At 41.6% G+C, this 20325-nt stretch overlaps 1 protein-coding gene across 1 annotated transcript in view; it reads left to right on the forward strand.

The window, feature by feature from the left end:
- Nucleotides 1–20325, forward strand: part of sntg2 (syntrophin, gamma 2) — a 357280-nt gene that overhangs the window by 301792 nt on the left and 35163 nt on the right. Inside the window, exon 18 of the mRNA XM_072549107.1 lies at nt 2657–2866. Coding sequence (XP_072405208.1) covers nt 2657–2866 — 210 coding nt within the window. The remainder of the gene's footprint in view (nt 1–2656; nt 2867–20325) is intronic.

The raw sequence follows: 20325 nt of genomic DNA on the forward strand, positions 1-20325 counted from the left end.
GTTCATGAATAGAACTTACATCCCTGACATTGTTTGACCACTAAAGATAGGAGGAAATGGTACCAATCTCATTTAAGATTAAGGTTTCCTCCGGGCGCTCAGGTTTCCTCCCACAATCCAAAAGATGTGCAGGTCAGGTGAATTGGCCATGCTAAATTGCCCAAAGTGTTAGGTGCATTGGTCAGGAATAAATATAGGGTAGGGGAATGGCTGTGTTACTCTTCAGAGGGTCGGTGTGGACTTGTTGCGCTGAAGGACCTTTTTCCATACTGTTGGGAATTCAATCTAATCTAATAAAGAGACACTGCATACATTGATAATGTCTTAAAATGCATTTCTGCAAACTTTAGATCCAATGGTTACACATTTTACCTGTTGCAAACTTAAATATTCACATAAACTTTTAGGCTATAATTACATTCTCCGACCATATGGTGATGGTACAGCACACAAATTTTATTTTTCCTGGATCTTCAGCCCGTAATGCAGTGAAACATCTGTGTTTCAACCAGCTGTATCTCTGTTTCCCAAAGTGTCTTAAGTTTTGTGGTTGAACAATAAACAGTAATATCATATAAATGCTTTATAAAAATAAGGATGAGATAAACATCTATAAATAGGAACTAAATTATGCCCAGGTACTCTTTGCAATCTTCTTGCCTGTTGACAGTACTTCACCTGAAGGACACATTTTTTTTGTCACTTGTGAGTGATGCCATAGATGGTTCATCAGTATTTCAAATGTTATTTCCAAAGTGGTATGTATTGTTGTGGCAGTCATTCTCCTCATAATATAATGGTTTGAGTCTTGGTGATTAAGCCTGTTTTAGGCATTGTCTGATGTAGCTCAGGAGCCACACTCTGACATGTATTTGCATATACTCTTTTGCATTTGCTGCAGAGGAAGACAGTGAGTTAGACAGTGTGCAATTCACTGACTCTTCAAATGCCATTCCAGTCAGCCTCCAAAGATCACAACAATCAGCAACTGATTCCCAGTCATCATATCTCACTTGCAGGTGTCATTGTAGAGGAGGTGTGCACTCAGGAGACCTAGTGACCAATTCACCATTCAGAAGCCATTATCTATCCAATGAATAGGGCAAAGGTAGTGCACATGTTGTTGACTTAGCCATATCTGCTGTTGTTTAAGATAAATATGTAAACATAGCAAATGAAATCACTTTTTTGAACAAAGATCGTCAACATTTTGCTTCTGAGTATCATTGATAATATGGTTGACTCAAATTCCTTTGAAAAACTAGAATTGCATTTCCATTTTGGGTGAAATAAGTAATCCAGTGCAAATTGAATTCAAAATTATTCTAGTTCAAGATTGAATTTCTTGTTTATACTTGACTGTTCTAATATTGTGCAGTTTTATTAATATAACTTAGGTTATCACCAAAAAAAAGTAATCTTCCCTGTGAATTAATTGGTTTTAAAAAGTAAAACTTATTTTAAAATAAACTATGCAGCATCATTCATTAGTTGCATTTGCATATGATGGTGAGTTTTTTTTAAATAAATTGAATATTCTTTACTATACTTTAAAAGATTTAAAAGGTGCATATTAGTGCCACTGTATTTGAAGAAAAACTTAATATTAGGATCTTCCTTGAAGGCCCATAATGGGGTGTGAATAGCAGAAATTTGTCAAGGTGATTAACTCATTTGAGAGGGTAGGATTAGTTTTGTGGCCAAGCCTAACTTCCAGAAAATAGGGTTGAAAATGCAAAACATCAATGAAATGTGAATGGGGCTAGATGTAACCTGTGCCTGAAATTCATCTTTTTGCAATATCCTCTCTATCAAACCATCTAAAACAGATCTTTTCCTTTGAACTCAGTTAAAAAAGACAGACAACAAATTGAATGCTTCCTTAAATTTATTTGCATTCAATCTCATTTACATGATTTAAATTTGAATTTGTATTGAAGTTATTGTCACATGTATTGAGGCACAGTGAAAAGCTTAGTCTTGCGAGCAATACAGGCAGATCACAGAGTTAAATAGCACAGATAAGTAAATAAGTAAACAGCTGCAAAAACCAAAACACAGGTATAAGTGAATGCTAAGAGTTTGAGTCCATTCACTATTCAATGTCGAGGACAAGATCAAATTTACACTTTAAACGTTTTGTACAAAAAGTTACAACTGCTGCTCATTTTGAAATACTCCTATTCTATGTTTGACATTCAACATACATTGGATATTCATTTCCTTGGTATAATTCTAGAAAATTAATCTGATTGACAGCCTTTCTGTTCCAGTTAATCTGACATTTGGTTATACATTACTAAACTCAAGATAGTTAACTAAATTTGTATTCCTTAATATTTAACAAATTATTTCATAATATAATGAGATTGATGAACAAATTAAGTTTGTGCACCATGAAAGTGCTTTTAATTTCCCTTCTGACATTACATTTTTCAAATATGCACTTGCACATTGAGACCATATCAACCATACTTTAGAGAAGCACATATGTTTGAAACAGAATACTTTTAGGATACTTCATTATGCTACAATTTTCTTAAAGAAATGTTTCCCCATAATCTTTGGTTAGCAATGGCTATTTAAAGTGTATTCTAGACATTATCTGTCTCAGGTTAAATGGCTTGAAGATAATCTACTGCAGAATATTTTACAGCTCTGGCTTGCTGATGAATGCTGGCTTCAAGCAAACTTATGTTTAGGTCTTCATCAGGACTGTGAGCTTCAAGACCAGAGGCCGTACGGTTTCAGTGTTCTGGCGGGTCAAGGCGAGAACCATTATTTCTGTGTTGAGATGGGCAGCGACCTTGCAGTTTGGGAGAAAACCTTCCAGAGAGCAATTTTTATGGAAGTCCAGAGAGCAGGAGTAAGTAAGACTATATGAACTCGCTGTATGTGGTTATTACTTGCATTCCAACAAAACCATGATTGCTATCAAGGAAGGTGCATATGATGAAGTCTCCAAGCTTTGCTCATTGATCGCGATGTGTGCACAATATGATTTTGTAATTCAAAATCCAGCAAATGCTTATAATCAGCGGTAAGGTATAAAAATACTAGAAGTGATTATTTTCTGGAAAATAGGTATGTACTTTGAGGAATATTCACATGGATATTGTCTCTGTAGTTCTAGAGAAATCATTTCACAAAAGTGACTTTTTCATCGAAACTGGTTAATTCCTCATTAGCAGATCAGAGACATGAAAATCTAACTTCTAATCACTTAACCTTAGATATAGAAATTTTTGATTCAATTATTTAATTAAACATATTTTGGATAACTACAACTTCAACCTAATATGGAAAATGTAAAATAACTCCAGTGACTGCAGACAACTATACTTAAAACCAGTTTTTTGTTTTCCTTCACTTTATTATTGTGGAAGGTCTGTAGTACAGGGCTTTTTATTTCTTTTATTTTCTATTTGTCCCCCCTAAGAATCTATACTTCGGTCCATTTGTACCCAAGATGATGCAATAAGTGACGACTTGTAAACTTTGCACTGCACTTAAGAGTAAAGCTAATTCTAATTTTAATTCACTCTGCATTCTTTTCTTGACTTCACATATTGTCTTATGTTCACTGAAGGAATGAACAATAAATATCGAGTTATCCAGTAATGAACACAATAACACTTGTACAGTAAGTATTTGTAAAAAGAAAAACGGGAGATCTCCATAATGCATATTGAATCCAGTCCTGTTAATATGCTACAGTATCAAATCTAAGATTTAGAAAAAGGTTTCTTATGCTTTTTTGCAAACTGAGATCTTCCTCACTGGCATCGTCACTGCACAGTGCTGTACTATGTGATGAAAGATGATAATCAGAGACAGATGTGTTGTCATATTACTGTGGATGCAGTGCAAACATCAAAAATATCTTTCAGTTCTTTCAGTTTTCATTTAGTATCAAAAATATCAGTTTGTTGTTACATAAGTAAAGGAGGGTAAACAATGACTTTGAATATAGATTAGAAGCTTTTCTAGTGTTTAAAACATACATTATTATTGTACTTGCAATTAGCTTTTCCAATTATTAATAAATAACCTGACAGGATATGCAGTTGATTTAATGATAACTCACTGCAAGAAGATATCCAATGCATATCAAGGTGGAGGGAGACCAACAACGGAGTCAGACAGTATAGGGGTAAGTGGAGTTGAAGCCACAATTAGATCAGCGATGATTTTATTGATTTGGAAAACAGGCTTCACGGGCTAAATAGCCTATTCCTCTCCTAATTTATATGCTTTATACTGTGTTTAGAACTGGATTTCCACACAGTAAGGACCATTAATGCAACAAATATTCTTGTTGTTCTTGCTATTTCCATTATTTTAAGCATTAATCATAATGTGACTGCCTATTCTACCAGCTTACATCCTTTCTTAAGAAAACACTCGCAAAAGCATAAAAGCAGCAATAGAGGAAGCCAAGCTGCAGATTAATTGATGCAATTCTCATTTGGTATGGATTGTTGCCAGAAGTAATTTTGAAAGAACAATTTGAGGTTGAGAAGCATTAGGGTGTATTCACAGCTAGAATTCTGTTCTAAAAGCAATTTGATTTCTTGCAAAAAAGTCTCATTTAGCTTTGATTCTTGTTTGACTGCTATTACATGGAGCCCTGTCCAAGCTCAAACAATGATAATGTGCTGCTCCCTACATGTCAAGAAATCCAATAATAAAGAGGAAGCCTTAGGCTACTGATTGAATAGGAGTCCTTAAAATCACTATGTTCTGACCCTGCAGCAGCATTGTGGAGAGGTCGAAACTAGTTTTTTAAAGCTTCTGATCTCACTGTGCTCATTCACCCTCAATTCTCTTGCACAGAGTGATACTAAAAACACACTAAAAAAAAATTAGAATTTACATATCCATTGCTGGTGCAAATATCTGTTTTATTTTCATGAAAACATTTTCACATGAAGATATTCTATAAGGATACAATGCTATGATAGCAGGAACAACTTGCATTTATATGCAAAACAACTCAAAGATTTTTTGGAAGCATTTAGTTTAGTGGTCCATTGGAAATGATTTTCTTTTCACACTGACTCAAAATTCATGCACCATATGTAACATGTTTAGATCCAAACTGATTCTACAGCAAAGCAGAGTGAAGTAAGCTGTACTTCAGTCTGATGTCAATTACAGTCTGACCCCAGATTCTGGCTGTATTCTTGCATGAGTATGAATCGGTTTGCACAGTTACTACAGGCTAGAGCATGACAACCATGCTGCCTGGAGTTTCAAATACATGTAACTTTAGGTTTTGTACACCTTGAGATTGACCCACGTAACTGCAGTGTCTAAAGCACTTCACACCGCTGCTTAGATTGTGGTAAAAACTCACCCCTAACCTTTCAGGATAAAAACTAAATTACTTCTGCACTATTTTGAAAAGTAAACATTTCTAAATACCTTGTACATTGAGGACTTTACACTGAAGCAGCGCTCCCCAGCACCCAGCATAAATGCCGGGGGTGAGACTGCCTCCACTTCGCTGCTGCCAGGACGGCAGATATGCCAAACATCTTCAAACATTTCAAGATGCATCCTCATATTTCGGGCCAGGCTGATAGCCACCTGCAAAAGAGGTGAGGGTCTAATGCACTGGGCAAGGGAACAGACAAAGAGGCTGGATATTAGGAAGCAATCTGTTGGAAGGAACCTTTGTTGGCACCTGGGAATGCCCATTCTAACTAGTCAACTGTCTGTAGGGTTAAATCAGCCAACTGCACAATGAGCACTGGCCTCTCTCACTGCCCATTAAACAAGAGCCGAGGCAGGTTGATTCCTTTGGGTAAGAATTGACACTTTAATGTCTTCCTCTGGGCTATGTGCAGAAAGCATTCTCCTCCAGTAACTTAAATCATGGTTTTCCTTGGAGAGGTGTTGTGGGTGGTGCAGGGCGCGGGGTACTTTGGTTAGTGACGGTGGTTGTGGGTAGGGCATGCATGACACCAGTGACAGGGCATCTTGACCCTGCCCCCCGCAACCCCCAGCAACCTGCCTTCCCACCTGCGGCTTCGAAATTCAGCTCAATGCTAGCAACCAGCAACAGAAAAGTGAAGCTGAAGAATAATGGAAGTGTAGGCTGATAGAAAGCGACAAGAAAACTCAAAAACAGAATTCTAGTCGAATGAAATTCTATGGTTTAAATCCATCTTTTCATAAACTGACATGAAACATGAACATTTTAATTTCTAGCTACTCACTGTTTACGTTGAAGTAATGATACAAGTTGATTAAATGGAAGAATTTTTTTAATCATTCATAGGATCTGGGTGTCACGGGCTGGGCCAGCATTTATTACCTGTCTCTGTTTGCCCTGATAAGGTGGTGGTGAGCTGCCTCCACATAAAATACAATCATAGCTGCACCAGCACAAATACTGTGCTTTCCTCATTCACATGTCTAATTTTGCATTCAGCTCTGGGATCATGCTCCATAGACTATATTATCTACAAATCTTGTTCTGTCTCAGTACGTCATGTAACCATTGTAATAAATTAGTTCAATTAAGAATGGAAATTGCCTGTGGCTTTTATGTGGAATGGCGCATGTCAGTAGTTTTCTCTACTTCCTTCCAGTGTGCATTCTTACAGGACTTTTCACTGGGATGAAAGCTGAGTCTGTTGTCAGTATTTATTTTCCTTTTCCATGTATAATTCAGTGGTAGGTGGTTAATGCGTGTAGTTCATTCAACATGAACTGATTTAATTATTGCTTTAATGTGCGTATATGTATCAACCAATTATCTCTTAAATGACTGCTGGCTCTGGAAATAGTCCAATTGAAAAAGCAGTAGCAAAAATAGAAGATGTTTGAAATACACAGTTTATTGGCACCTGCAAAAGAAGCAATGAATTTGTGTTTTGAGCAAGATCTCTCAGTAGAGTCCTGATCTAACATAGTATTGGTACTTTTGAGTTCAAATGCGAAAAGATTATGTTTCACAAAATTACCAAAAGAATATTGGATGCCAACATGTCACATAGAAACACAAATTGGCCATTCATCCATTTAATTCTGTTCCACTATGCTGTTTGTGCTACTTTAACTTGTAAAAAAAATTAGTTCAAAAGAATTCACAGAGGAATTACCACACAGATGTGTTAAGCACTCACCTGATCATATAACTGTGAGTTATATCTTTGTTGAGCTAACAGTTGTGTTTTCGTAAAAGTGTAGTAGACGTCACATCAGATAGTTTTTGCTTAAATTACTGACACAAAATATGTTTTACAACATTTTTTTAAAGTAGCTAATGGGAGAATTACTAACCAAGGATTTATTTTGTCATTCCTTCACTTTCATTGGATCAAAATTCTAGATAACCTTTCCTAAGTCAGAGTGCACCATCCTGCCATGGATTGCAGAGTTCAGGAAGGCAGCTCATCACCATCTTCTCAATGGCAATTAGGGTTAGGCAAGGAATGTTGGCCCAGCTAGTGATGCCTAAGTTCCATGTATGAATTTTGAAATACAAAGTAATTTTGTACCTCTTATATAAAAAAAATTGGAAAGAGAATAAAATCCATTTGGTTTTAGTAAATATCTTCTTGCGTGATATTCTCACAGCGGCCTGGCATGGCGTCGTTTGTCCCAGCATGAACTTGCAGCTTCAGGATGATTCCAGAGTGATCTCCCAGCCTCAAGATCCTTGAGGAGAAGCCCAGTGCAGTGAACAGGGTTGGAAGGACTCTTATTCTAAACTTTTCATTTCTTGAGTTTTGTCTTTTTTTGCCTAACAACTGTACTGCTGGAATTTTTATTTCTTTATTTTTCTAATTTTTGTTTCCCTTAAGAATTTGTACTTCAGAATCTATACTTAGGTACCGTGGTGTCTTGTAAGCATTTCACTGCACTGATTTCAGGACATGACAGAGACGATAAGGCAGGAACAGGATACTGATTGAGGATGATCAGCCATGATCATAATGAATGGTGGTGCAGGCTCAAAGAGCCTACTCCTGTACCTATTGTCTATTGTCTATTGACAATAAAGCTAGTTCAAATTCGTTGATAAATAAACTGGAATTTCATTCAAGCCCATCCACTCGTCTCTTTATCATATCTCTCAAATTCTTTCATCTTCAGAAATTACCCAAATTATCTGAGACACACTGCATCAGTGGTAATTTATTCCACAGCTCAGTTACTCTTTTGAATGAACAATTCTGGATATTGGATTCATCTTTAATGATTTTTTTTCTATAGCTATTGCACCCTTCTTATAATTCTTTCAAAATAACAGTACTCCACACATACAACATGCAATGAAATACCACTGCTGGAAATCTCCCCAGCAGTGATTTAACTCATTTGATAAAACTTCAGTAGTTCATGAGCAGACTTGATATTTAAACAAGTATTCACTGATTCTTTTGTTTCGTTTGACTATTGTTAGCTTTCAGATATAATTCCATAATCTCCTTTAAAATTGTCCTAGTGATATTTAGGTTCTCCTAGGTTTTCCTTCAAGATCCTCCAGTCCACATTCACAGCAATATGCCGGCACCTGACCTCTCTTCAGTCAGCCCTGTCTCAGCTGAGGGCCACACTCTCTCAGAATTGCAAAGGACCCCTCCTTTACTATATTCTCAGGAGAATTCAGACTCTCAGCAAACAGTATTTCAACACCGTCTCAACATCAAAAACTGTAAATACAACAAACTTTTATCAATCCACCTCCATAACCAGCGCTCTTCAAACATTCCAGAAGATTCCCCTGGCCTCTGGAACTGTTCAGATGCCATTAGCCCTGTGGCTGGTGCAGTTACCATCCCCACGGTGATCGATGACATCACTTCCGCCCCCATCATGGCTGCTTCCACAGCCACTTCCGCCTCTCACAATCCCTCTTGCACCAAACATGACATCACTTCCACCCCTCACATCATTGCTGATGTCACACGCTCAGTGACTTCTGCCCCCCCCCCCCACTGCCGTGTTCGCCACCACTTCCACCCCCACCAACGCCACTCACCTGCATTCTGCTGACACGCCCCCCTGCAGATCCCACTGTCACCATCCCTGTCCCCCAGAAGCCTGAGGGGAACATCACCCCTGCTCATGGCTCCACCCCCATTCCCCCCACCACCACACCCACTCCAGTTACAGGCTCTGCCCCCACTCCGAGCTCGACACCCACACCAGCTCCCAGCTCCCAGCCCTGCCGAGTTTTCACTATTCCCCCCAGACCTCCACCTCACTGATGACAAACGATCAGTCCTCAGCAAAGGACTCACCTTCACCCCCTCTGCCCACGCATCAATGAATTTAACACACACCGTGACATCAAACACTTCTTCCGCCACCTCCACCTCCGAGCTTACTTTTACAATCAGGACTCCTGCCCACCTTCTAAGGACCCCTTCGCCCACCTCCAACACACTCCATCCACCTGGACACCCCATGCTGGCTTATTACCCACCCTCAACCTCTTCATTTCCAACTGCTGCTGGGACATTAACCACCTCAACCTGTCTACCCCCCACCCCCACTTCAATCTCTCACCCTCACAACACGCTGCCCTCCCCTCCCTCTGCTCCAATCCCGACCTCACCATCAAGCCAGGGGATAAAGGGGTTGCAGTGGTAGTCTGGCGCACTGACCTCTACACTGCTGAAGCCAGGCGCCAACTCAAAGACACCTCCTCCTACCGCCCCCTCGACCATGACCCCATCCCCCATCACCAAACCATCATCTCCCAGACCATACAGAACATCATCACCTCAGGAGATCTCTCACCCACAGCTTCCAACCCCATAGTCCGGGAACCCCGCACTGCCCGGTTCTACCTCCTTCCCAAGATTCACAAGCCTGACCACCCTTGCCGACCCATTGTCTCAGCAAGCTCCTGCCCCACTGAACTCATCTCTACCTACCTTGACACTGTACTATCCCCCCTAGTCCAGGAACTCCCCACATACGTTCGAGACACCACCCACGCCCTCCACCTCCTCCAAGACTTCCGTTTCACTGGCCCCCAATGCCTCATCTTCACCATGGATATCCAATCCATCTACACCTCCATCCGCCATGAACAGGGCCTCCAAGTCCTCCATTTCTTCCTCTCATAACATCCCCAACAATACCCTTCCACCGACACTCTCATTTGTTTGGCTAAACTGGTCCTCACCATTAACAATTTCTCCTTCGAATCCTCCCACTTCCTCCAGACCAAAGGGGTAGCCATGGGCACCCGTATGGGCCCCAGCTATCCCTGTCTCTTTGTTGGCTACGTAGAACAGTCCATCTTCTGTAGTTACACCGGCACCACTCCCCACCTCTTCCTCCGTTACAATGATGACTGCATCGGCACCACCTCGTGCTCCAGCGAGGTGGTTGAGCAGTTCATCAACTTCACCAACACATTCCACCCCAACCTTAAATTTACCTGGACCATCTCTGACACCTCCCTCCCCTTCCTGGACCTCTCCAGCTCCATTAATGATGACTGACTTGACACCAACATTTTTTACAAACCCACCGACTTCCACAGCTACCTGGCTTACACCTCTTCCCACCCTACCTCCTGCAAAAATGCCATCCCGTATTCCCAGTTCCTCCGTCTCCGCTGTATCTTCTCCCAGGAGGACCAGTTTCACCACAGAACACACCAGTTGGCCTCCTTCTTTAGACACCGCAATTTTCCTTCCCACGTGGTTAAAGATGCCCTCCAACGCATCTCGTCCACATCCCGCACCTCCGCCCTCAGACACCACCCCTCCAACCGTAACAAGGACAGAACCCCCCTGGTGCTCACCTCCCACCGTACCAACCTTCGCATAAACCAAATCATCCGACACTTCCGCCACCTCCAAACAGACCCCACCACCAGGGATATATTTCCCTCCCCACTCCTTTCCACCTTCCGCAAAGACTGTTCCCTCCATGACTACCTGGTCAGGTCCACGCCCCCCTACAACCCACCCTCCCATCCTGGCACCTTCCCCTGCCACCACAGAAATTGTAAAACCTGCACCCACACCTCCTCCCTCACCTCTATCCAAGGCCCTAAAGGAGCCTTCCACATCCATCAAAGTTTTACTTGCACATCCACTCATATCATTTATTGTATCCGTTGCTCCCGTTGCAGTCTCCTCTACATTGGGGAGACTGGGCGCCTCCTAGCAGAGCGCTTTAGGGAACATCTCTGGGACACCCGCACCAATCAACCAAACCGCCCTGTTGCCCAACATTTCAATTCCCCCTCCCACTCAGCCAGGGACATGGAGGTCCTGGGCCTCCTTCACCGCCACTCCTTCACCATCCGACGTCTGGAGGAAAAACGCCTCATCTTCCGCCTCGGAACACTTCAACCCCAAGGCATCAATGTGGACTTCAACAGTTTCCTCATTTCCCCTTCCCCCACCTCACCCCAGTTCCAAACTTCCAGCTTAGTGCTGTCCCCATGACTTGTCCTACCAGCCTATCTTCCTTTCCACCTATCCACTCCACCCCCATCCACCCATTGTACTCTTTGCTACCTTCCCCCACCCTCCTCTCTGACCTATCACCTCCACCCCCATTCCCACTCAACTATTGTACTCTATGCTACATTCTGCCCACCCCCACCCTCCTCTCATTTATCTCTACACCCTGCCAGCTCTCTGCTTCTATTCCTGATGAAGGGCTTTTGCCCGAAACGTCGATTTTCCTTCTCCTCGGATGCTGCCTGAATTGCTGTGCTTTTCTAGCACCGCTCTAATCTAGTGATATTTAATAATATAGTTTATACACGAGTTGGTTGTTAGTTTCTTGATCATGACCCCAATTTACAGAAGCACTTAATGGCTGAAAGACATATCTCAGGAAAGTCCTAGATTTGAATGCTTGTTATCAGATCTTTTTGGCTTAACTGTTCAAAGAAAATTGTAGAAAGCAATTTTAAAAGCACAGATGCTAAATTTTGACATTGTCCCTTAGAGTACAAATAAGAAGCAATTCATTAATTTAACTCAACTATCAACAAACATCTCACATCTATCTCATTAGAAAGGCTCTAGTCTGTTGGGCCTGTGAACAAGAGATGATTATAATTCATATACAGGGATTCTGATAGATTTTATACAGAACGCTATTCGGGAAAGCTGTGACCAGACTCAGCTAAACCAATCAGGAGTTGAGCTCGGGGATATTTTATGTCGGACACCACAGCTTCTTCAGTATTTTGTATCATTACTGTAGTGATTTAAACCAGGTGGATCACAGACTGAGATCCCTGACTGGCCCAAGTTAACAACCCCAATCAAGGAGCCCTGGCTGACAGACATAAACAGGGGATTCAGACAGTCTCTTCATTGTGGGGACTGGCTCGGAGCTGGCTGGTCAGAGCCCATGAACTCTGCACATGTAAATAAAGGGTAAGTTGGTGATGGGATACCAGTCTCTGTGCAGTTATTTCAGTTACAAAACAAATACTTGTGTATATTCTGAATTGAATTATGCCAACCACTACTCTCTAAGCCTCACTGAACTGAAGCAGAATAGCTTAATGATTCATATTAACCTTTATTTTACTGAACATGTCTTGGATCCTCTTCCTGAAAAATTTGGAAAACATTTTCAAATAATATGTCTATCCAGATTAGGTCACAAGACTGGTATTATTGTTACAACTCTAAAGTGGGGCACATGCTTAAATGTCAAACTAATAGATGGTATATTGAGGTAGCTAGCTTTGTTGTGTTGTTAGAGAGTATTTCAGGCAAGATACTAAATTTACATCATTCATAGCTGCTAAACTGGTTAATCTGAACTAAGGCAGTAGAACAGTGTGATAGTTTCCACAACTCTCTGAGCCAGAGGTGAGAATTCGACAATAAGACAAAGCTACATCTGAACAGTTATATGAAGTGCCTATATCCAGGCCTTGAATGACCTGGGCTTTGGTGTCAGATTTGGCAGAAATGCATGAGCAGTTCAACAAGGCCTGCCTTAATGTCAGAGCACTGAGTCAAATGTTTGAACTAAATTTCAGATATTGAGATAAGACTCTCACTCATGACTAGCAGACACCTTTTGAAGGAACAGCATTCTGAAAGCTTGTGAGTTTAAATAAATCCATTGGGATATAACCTGATGTCATGTGACTTCTGACTTTGCACCCCAGTCCAACACATCATGTTTGACAGGAGGCCAGTCAAGTGGTGCTTGTATAAATCATGCACTTATAGACTTAAGGTCAAAGTCAGATCATTGTGACGAGAAATGCAGGAGGTGTGGGGTACAAATGCTGATTCCAAGCCACAGAGAAATGCCATTGGTCCGTGAAAATTGAAGATATACATCTCTGGGAAGCAGAAGTAACCACAGGTGTCATTAAAAGAGGCATCTGCAGCTACAATGCATGCAGCCAGTGCAAGACAGAGGTGATTTTTCTCTCCATTGAAACTATAAGTATAATGCAAGGCTCTCTCCTCCACAATGATGCTTTCCATAAGTGATATGGAGCTTGGAAGAAAATGGTTCAGTACTCAGGAAGCACTTATACTCTACTATAGAACATAGAACATAGAAGAATACAGCGCAGTACAGGCCCTTCGGCCCTCGATGTTGCGCCAATCAAAGCCCACCTAACCTACACTAACCCACTATCCTCCATATACCTATCCAATGCCCGCTTAAATACCCATAAAGAGGGAGAGTCCACCACTGCTACTGGCAGGGAATTCCATGAACTTACGACTCGCTGAGTGAAGAACCTACCCCTAACATCAGTCCTATATCTACCCCCCCCCTTAATTTAAAGCTATGCCCCCTTGTAATAGCTGACTCCATACGTGGAAAAAGGTTCTCACTGTCAACCCTATCTAACCCCCTAATCATCTTGTACACCTCTATCAAGTCACCCCTAAACCTTCTTTTCTCCAATGAAAACAACCCCAAGTGCCTCAGCCTTTCCTCATAGGATCTTCCTACCATACCAGGCAACATCCTGGTAAACTTCCTCTGCACCCATTCCAGTGCCTCCACATCCTTCCTATAGTATGGCGACCAAAACTGCACACAATATTCCAGATGCGGCCGCACCAGAGTCTTATACAACTGCAGCATGACCTCAGGACTCCGGAACTCAATTTCTCTACCAATAAAAGCCAGTACGCCATATGCCTTCTTCACTGCACTATTTACCTGGGTGGCAACTACCATCTCTTTGCTGTGTGACTATTGGCACATTTATCAGATTAAGATCTAATGTCAAAGTGCCAAGATGGGTCATTTCCTTGGTGCTCCTGGTCTGAATGCTCCATATCCCATTGTAAGGAGAAGCGTGTTAAGCTGTCATGTGATGTGAATGCTCACATTGACAATGACATGTTCTGTTTCTTCCACTGCACACACAAGATCCAGCCAAAGGAAATATGATAGTCGCTATTGCTGTAATACAACAAAGGTATGGAGAAATGGAAGATCGACAGATGTGTCAGCAAACCCGGGAGCAAAAGCAACCTCCTGTGGATGCCAAATAGCCTCCAAAGGAAGATGCCACAGCTGAAGGTCCCTCTGGATGTACAGGAGAGCTTGAGTTTTTCAGCCTCAGTGCTATTTTTTTCTGAATGAGCAGGTCGCAGTTTCGGAACAGGCAGCAGATATCTTGGGGACCCGGTCAGGGATTGATGGAATGGGACCTTCGATCTGAAGGTGTGAGTAGCCATTCAATCTCATTGGCTGTCAAGGTGACAGCTGTATTAAACATGTATGTGGCTAGCCATTCCCAAGGAGCCACAGGAAACCTGTGTGGGATCTTTCCATTAGTGGTGCTGGAAGAGCACAGCAGTTCAGGCAGCATCCAACGAGCAGTGAAATTGATGTTTTGGGCAAAAGCCCTTCATCAGGACGTCGATTTCGCTGCTCATTGGATGCTGCCTGAACTGCTGTGCTCTTCCAGCACCATTAATCCAGAATTTGGTTTCCAGCACCTGCAGTTATTGTTTTTTTCCATTGTCCACCCAAAAATGCATCATGTGACCGGTGTAATTTGTGTTAGTTCACACCATTTCATCTCACTTCCCTGTGGAAAGGTAAGTGTTGTAGTCAGAGCAATATGATTCAGCAACATAGCTGTAATGCACTGTACCCATGTCATGAGAGCTGGCCATATCATTATTGATGAAATTCATTTATTGATGAATTCACCTCCATGTGCCAGTTTTCTCCACACATCAATTCCAATTTGTAAATGTTTGTGCTTAGTGTCTTGGAAGCTGCCATGGTGCCTATATCCTTGAGAACACTCATGTTCCTGCTCCATTTCATGGCAGATGCCTTACGAGAATGATGACTAGGAGATAAAGGCTACACAATATGGTCATCGTAGGTAAGTCTGTTACACAAACCCCTAACTGAGGCTGAACACATACAGTGAAGCCCATTCTTTCGCCAAAGCCTTGGTGAATCAGATGACAGGATTGCTAATGTTTCAATACTTGGATCAGTCTGGTGGGGACTTGAAATATACTCCAGACAGAACCTGTTGCATAATCCTCACATGCACAGCACAACTGGAGCAAACAAAGACAGGGTGTGATGGAGGCTGGCAAAAAAGGCAGTGCATCTTGGATATGGGACATCCTGCTGCTAATGAGCATTGGTGGTGGAGAGGGTGAATATGGATGTGTGCAAGTCCAGCAGGCTGCTTTTTCCTGGATGGTGTCAAGCTTCTTGAGTGTTGCTGGAGTTGCACTCATCCAGGCAAGTGGGAGTATTTCATCACACTCCTGATTTGTACTTTGGAGATGGTGGGCAAGCTTTGGGGACACAGGAAGTGAGTTATTTGCTGCAGAGGTCCTAGCCAGGACCTGTTCTCACAGCCAAGGAATTTGTATGGCTGGTGCAGTTGAGATTCTGGTCAACGGTAACCTCCAGGATGTTGATTATTTGAGATTCTTTAACAATAATGTCAAGGAATTCTGTTTAGATTCTATTTTGTTGGATTTGGAGGTGCCAGTGTTGGACTGGGGTGTACAAAGTTAAAAATCACACAACACCAGGTTATAGTCCAACAGGTTTATTTGGAAGCACTAGCTTGCAGAGCACTGCTCCTTCACCAGGTGGTTGTGGAGTATAAGATCGTAAGACGCAGAATTTACAGCAAACATTTATAGTGTGATGTAACTGAAATTATATATTGAAAAAGACCTGGATTATTTATGTCTCTTATCTTTCAGAATGAGCATGTTCATTCCGTTCTTTCAGAAAGAATGGAAACCAACATGGTCATTCTAAAAGAAAAGAGACTTAACAAAAAATCCAGGTCTTCTTCAAGAAAATTCATTGGGAACTGCAGGGATAAACGTTCCATGAGACTTGATGAAAAAGACACTTTGCCAAAATATGGTAACCCGAAGCGTAACCCACCCATACCCCTACATCTACATCTACCCCTTACCTGGGGGAGGAAACCGGAGCACCCGGAGGAAACCCACACAGACACGGGGAGAATGTGCAAACTCCACACAGTTAGTTGCCTGAGGCGAGGATTGAACCTGGGTCTCCGGCGCTGTGAGGCAGCAGTGCTAACCACTGTGCCACCGTGCCGCCCATAGTATTGACTATGATTTCGTTCAACCCAAAGCATTAACTATGATTTCTCTTCACAGGTGCTGCCAGCACTGCTGAGCTTTTCCTGCAATTTCTGTTTTTGTTTCTGATTTGTACAACATCTGCAGTTCTTTTGGTTTTTATTTGATGACAGTAGTTTTGCATTTAAATCTATCTTTATACCAGTTCCCAAATAATAGATCCTAAAAGGCCTGATGGAGTATAGATTGAAGACTCTTTCTGTGCCCAAAGAGAAACAAAGCAATGTTATGACATCCATTCAGTCAAACCAAGATTGAGGAAAAATGCTCTTTAATCATTTTAATTAGATGTCACTGTCTTGCTAAGTCCATTTGCACAGGGAGTTGAACACGACTCTGAGCTAGCATTATACATAGAGAGTCGCACTGTCTAAATTACTACTTTTTGGATGAGGTGATAAACTGATGCCTCATCTATGCGCTCAGGTGGATGTGAATGACCTAATGGCAGTATTTCAGAGGAGCAGGACATAGTGGTCAATACTTATCCTTCAACCAATATCTAGTCACTATCACCCTGCTATTTGTGGGATCTTGGTGGACAAGTTAGTGATTACTAATTTACCTCACTTTAAAAACTCTTCATTAACTGTAACATGCTTTTGAATGGTGTCACATAACTACCAGTTATTTAAAACATAGAATAGTACATCAGAGGAACTACCCCTTTGGCCCATCGTGTCTCCGCTGCGTAGTGTTAGGTAAAAGGGGTAAATGTAGGGGAATGGGTGGGTTGCGCTTCAGCGGGTCGGTGTGGACTTGTTAGGCCTCAGGGCCTGTTTCCACACTGTAAGTAATCTAATCTAATCTAATCTAATCTAACAATGATGCCATTCTCAGCTAATTCCATTTGTCTGCATATTGCCCATATCCCTCTATTCTCTGCTTATTTGTGTCTGTCCAAATGCCTCTTAAATGTTGCTATTGTATCTGCTTCTACCACTTACCCTTTCAACGTATTCAAAACGTTTAAAAACAATCTTTCCTTGCATATCTCTGTTAAACTTTCCCCTTCTCAATGTAAAACTAAACCCCCTCAGTGTTTGATATCTCCACCCTGGGAAAGCTACTCTGACTATCCACCCTATCCATACCTCTCATAATTTTATATGCTTCGATCAGGTCCTCAGCCTCTGACACCATCGTCGAAAACAATCCAAGTTTGTCCAACTTCTCCTTATAGCTGATACACACCAGTCCAGGCAACATTATAGTAAACCTCTTTTGCACCCTCTCCGAAGCCTCCACATACTCCATATAGTGTGGTGACCAGAACTGCACACACTACTGCAAATGTGACCTCACTAAAGTTTTGTATAGCTGCACCATAACTCGCTAACCTTTATACTCAGTGCTCAACTGATGAAGTCAAGCACTGTTCTACATCTCCTTTACCACCTTATTCACTTTTGTTGCCATTTTCAGGAGCTATGAACTTACGGTCCAAAATCTTTCTGCATATCAATGTTCCGAAGGGTCTTGCCATCTATTGTATGCTCTCTTCTTGCATGCAACTGCCATTTCTTATCCTAGAATGGAACAGAAGTGAATGACCACGCTGATTATTCTGAATTATATGTCAAAGAGCTTACCCAATGATTACTAGCATGTAGCTTGTAAATGTAAATGCTGCAAAAAGAAAAATAATCGTTGATCATCCTGGTTAGCAGGTCCCTGCTTCCTTAGTCAAATCTACTTGATCGTTCACCTGCTGTTATCTTCTAGCTAACTAATTGCATCCTTTGGGATGTACATGGCTGTTTGGGGTTGTATAAATACTCATGAGAATGACATCAAGGCTTGACATGTCTTCTCTCATCTTGAACCAGCTCCATTGTGGATGATCAAGCATGCTAAACAAAAGAAAAATTACATTTATCTTGACATAACTTTACTGGTCTGCACATGATACTGCCCTCGCTACCTGGACAGAAATAAAAGGCCATCTTCAGAGCAAAACAAGATAACAAAGTAAAAATGAAGCTCGACTATACAGAGGGGATTTCCAAATAGACGGTCAATTCCGGAAAGGACGTAATCAAGCACTAGAACACAAATTCAACGTTACTTGCAAATATCGTCTCAAGACTGGAGCACAGATTGAGAATTCAAGTACCCAAGTGTTAAACCATGTAGCATATTGAACTGTGCAGATGATTGCAGTAGAGCACACTAGGTGGCCAAGGCTGTCTGGAAGAGTGCTTGCTGTACTAATTGGTTGGGGATCCAGGGAAGGAGATCCATATCTAATTTCTCAGTCACAGGAGGAACATTTCACACTGATAAAGCTAAGCCTGCTGACTGGAAAATTTGCTCCATTGTGATCAGGAGCAAATTTAATGTTGATGGGGCAGTGGGAACGAGCCAAGGGCACCCTGTCGCAAAGCTTGATGACAGCTAATTTCAATAGTTCATCAAATGCTAATATTAAATTAATATTGATTAAAGCCTTTCATATTCCAATCACTGCCAAAGTGGACTCTGTGTACAAACAACCGTGAATCATCAAAACTCTTAAATTGATTGTCTTGATGCCAGTCAGGTGGTCAGAAGGAATACAAAACACAACTAACTTGAGTGAGTTTTATTTTTAAATGGAACATTTAGTTAAATTTTTACTGCAGCACTTAAAGATAATATTACAAGAAATCCCACATAATCCATGGAAGATGTCATTCTCATGTACCCTGCAACATCAACCCACTTAGCCTTCAACTTTGCCCTTTGCAATATTTGGACAGTATGCATGGCAAAGTCGACTAGTTTGTCGCAAATATTTTGCTGCCCTTTAATAACAGTCCTTCCTGTGAATGATTCAGTTTCTGCACCCAGCTAAGCAGACCATGGAGAGAGCTGTATCCCACAATATGGACTCTCCACTGTCGTCCCTGCCAGCACTAACTGTACTCACTTGATGACAGTGAAACAGTGTCCATGTGGACCCATTGAAGGGTGGGTATCTGAGATGTGCATGGTGAGCAGTGGTCTTTGGATGCTACAAAATAAGAAAAGATCAACTGTGAAAGTTTGTCATCAAATTCTGTTGAAAACTCAGACAGGATGAAATGATATGCTTTAGTATGTCAGTATATTCATGACCTCAATGAAACACATAAAGTTCTGAGAGAACTTGACAGGGTAGGTACTGAGCGGATGTATATCTGTGGAGGAAAAAACTTGGGAGGGAGGCACAGTTTCTGTAAAAAAAAAATGGAATGAAAAGTAATTTGTTTCTCTCAGAGGGTCATTAGTGTTGAAAGCAGCCTGAAACATTGGGCTAAATTTTACATTTCTTTTTGACGAAGAGTCAGTTTTGCCAATTCTCATTGAGGCTATCACTCCACTAGGCCTAATAAGTTTTCTCAGGCATTTTGCCAAAACATATCACGACCTACCACAAGCCTTTGGCATCCATTTCACCAGGTTCATATCTCATTTTACTACTCGCTGTACTTGAAACAACTCGGCATTGCTGGGATATCGCAAAATAAGCTAACTCCAGCACCAACTTTAACAAACTGCTGTGCACTCGATCAAGCACAATTAATCTGAGACCAGGAGAAGGAAGAGAAGTTAACATTGGCACAGTGCTTTGCTGTTAGGCTTCTGGGTGTCCTGGAGGTGAAAGTGATGCAGAGGCAGGATGTCCTTTTGTCCAGGACCAGCAGAGGACGCTATGACACAAGACACCACTCTAGGTTGAGATTGCCACCCACCTCAGTGC

This window comes from Chiloscyllium punctatum, chromosome 3 (genome assembly GCF_047496795.1).
Source record: "Chiloscyllium punctatum isolate Juve2018m chromosome 3, sChiPun1.3, whole genome shotgun sequence".
In the NCBI taxonomy this organism is placed as follows: domain Eukaryota; kingdom Metazoa; phylum Chordata; class Chondrichthyes; order Orectolobiformes; family Hemiscylliidae; genus Chiloscyllium; species Chiloscyllium punctatum.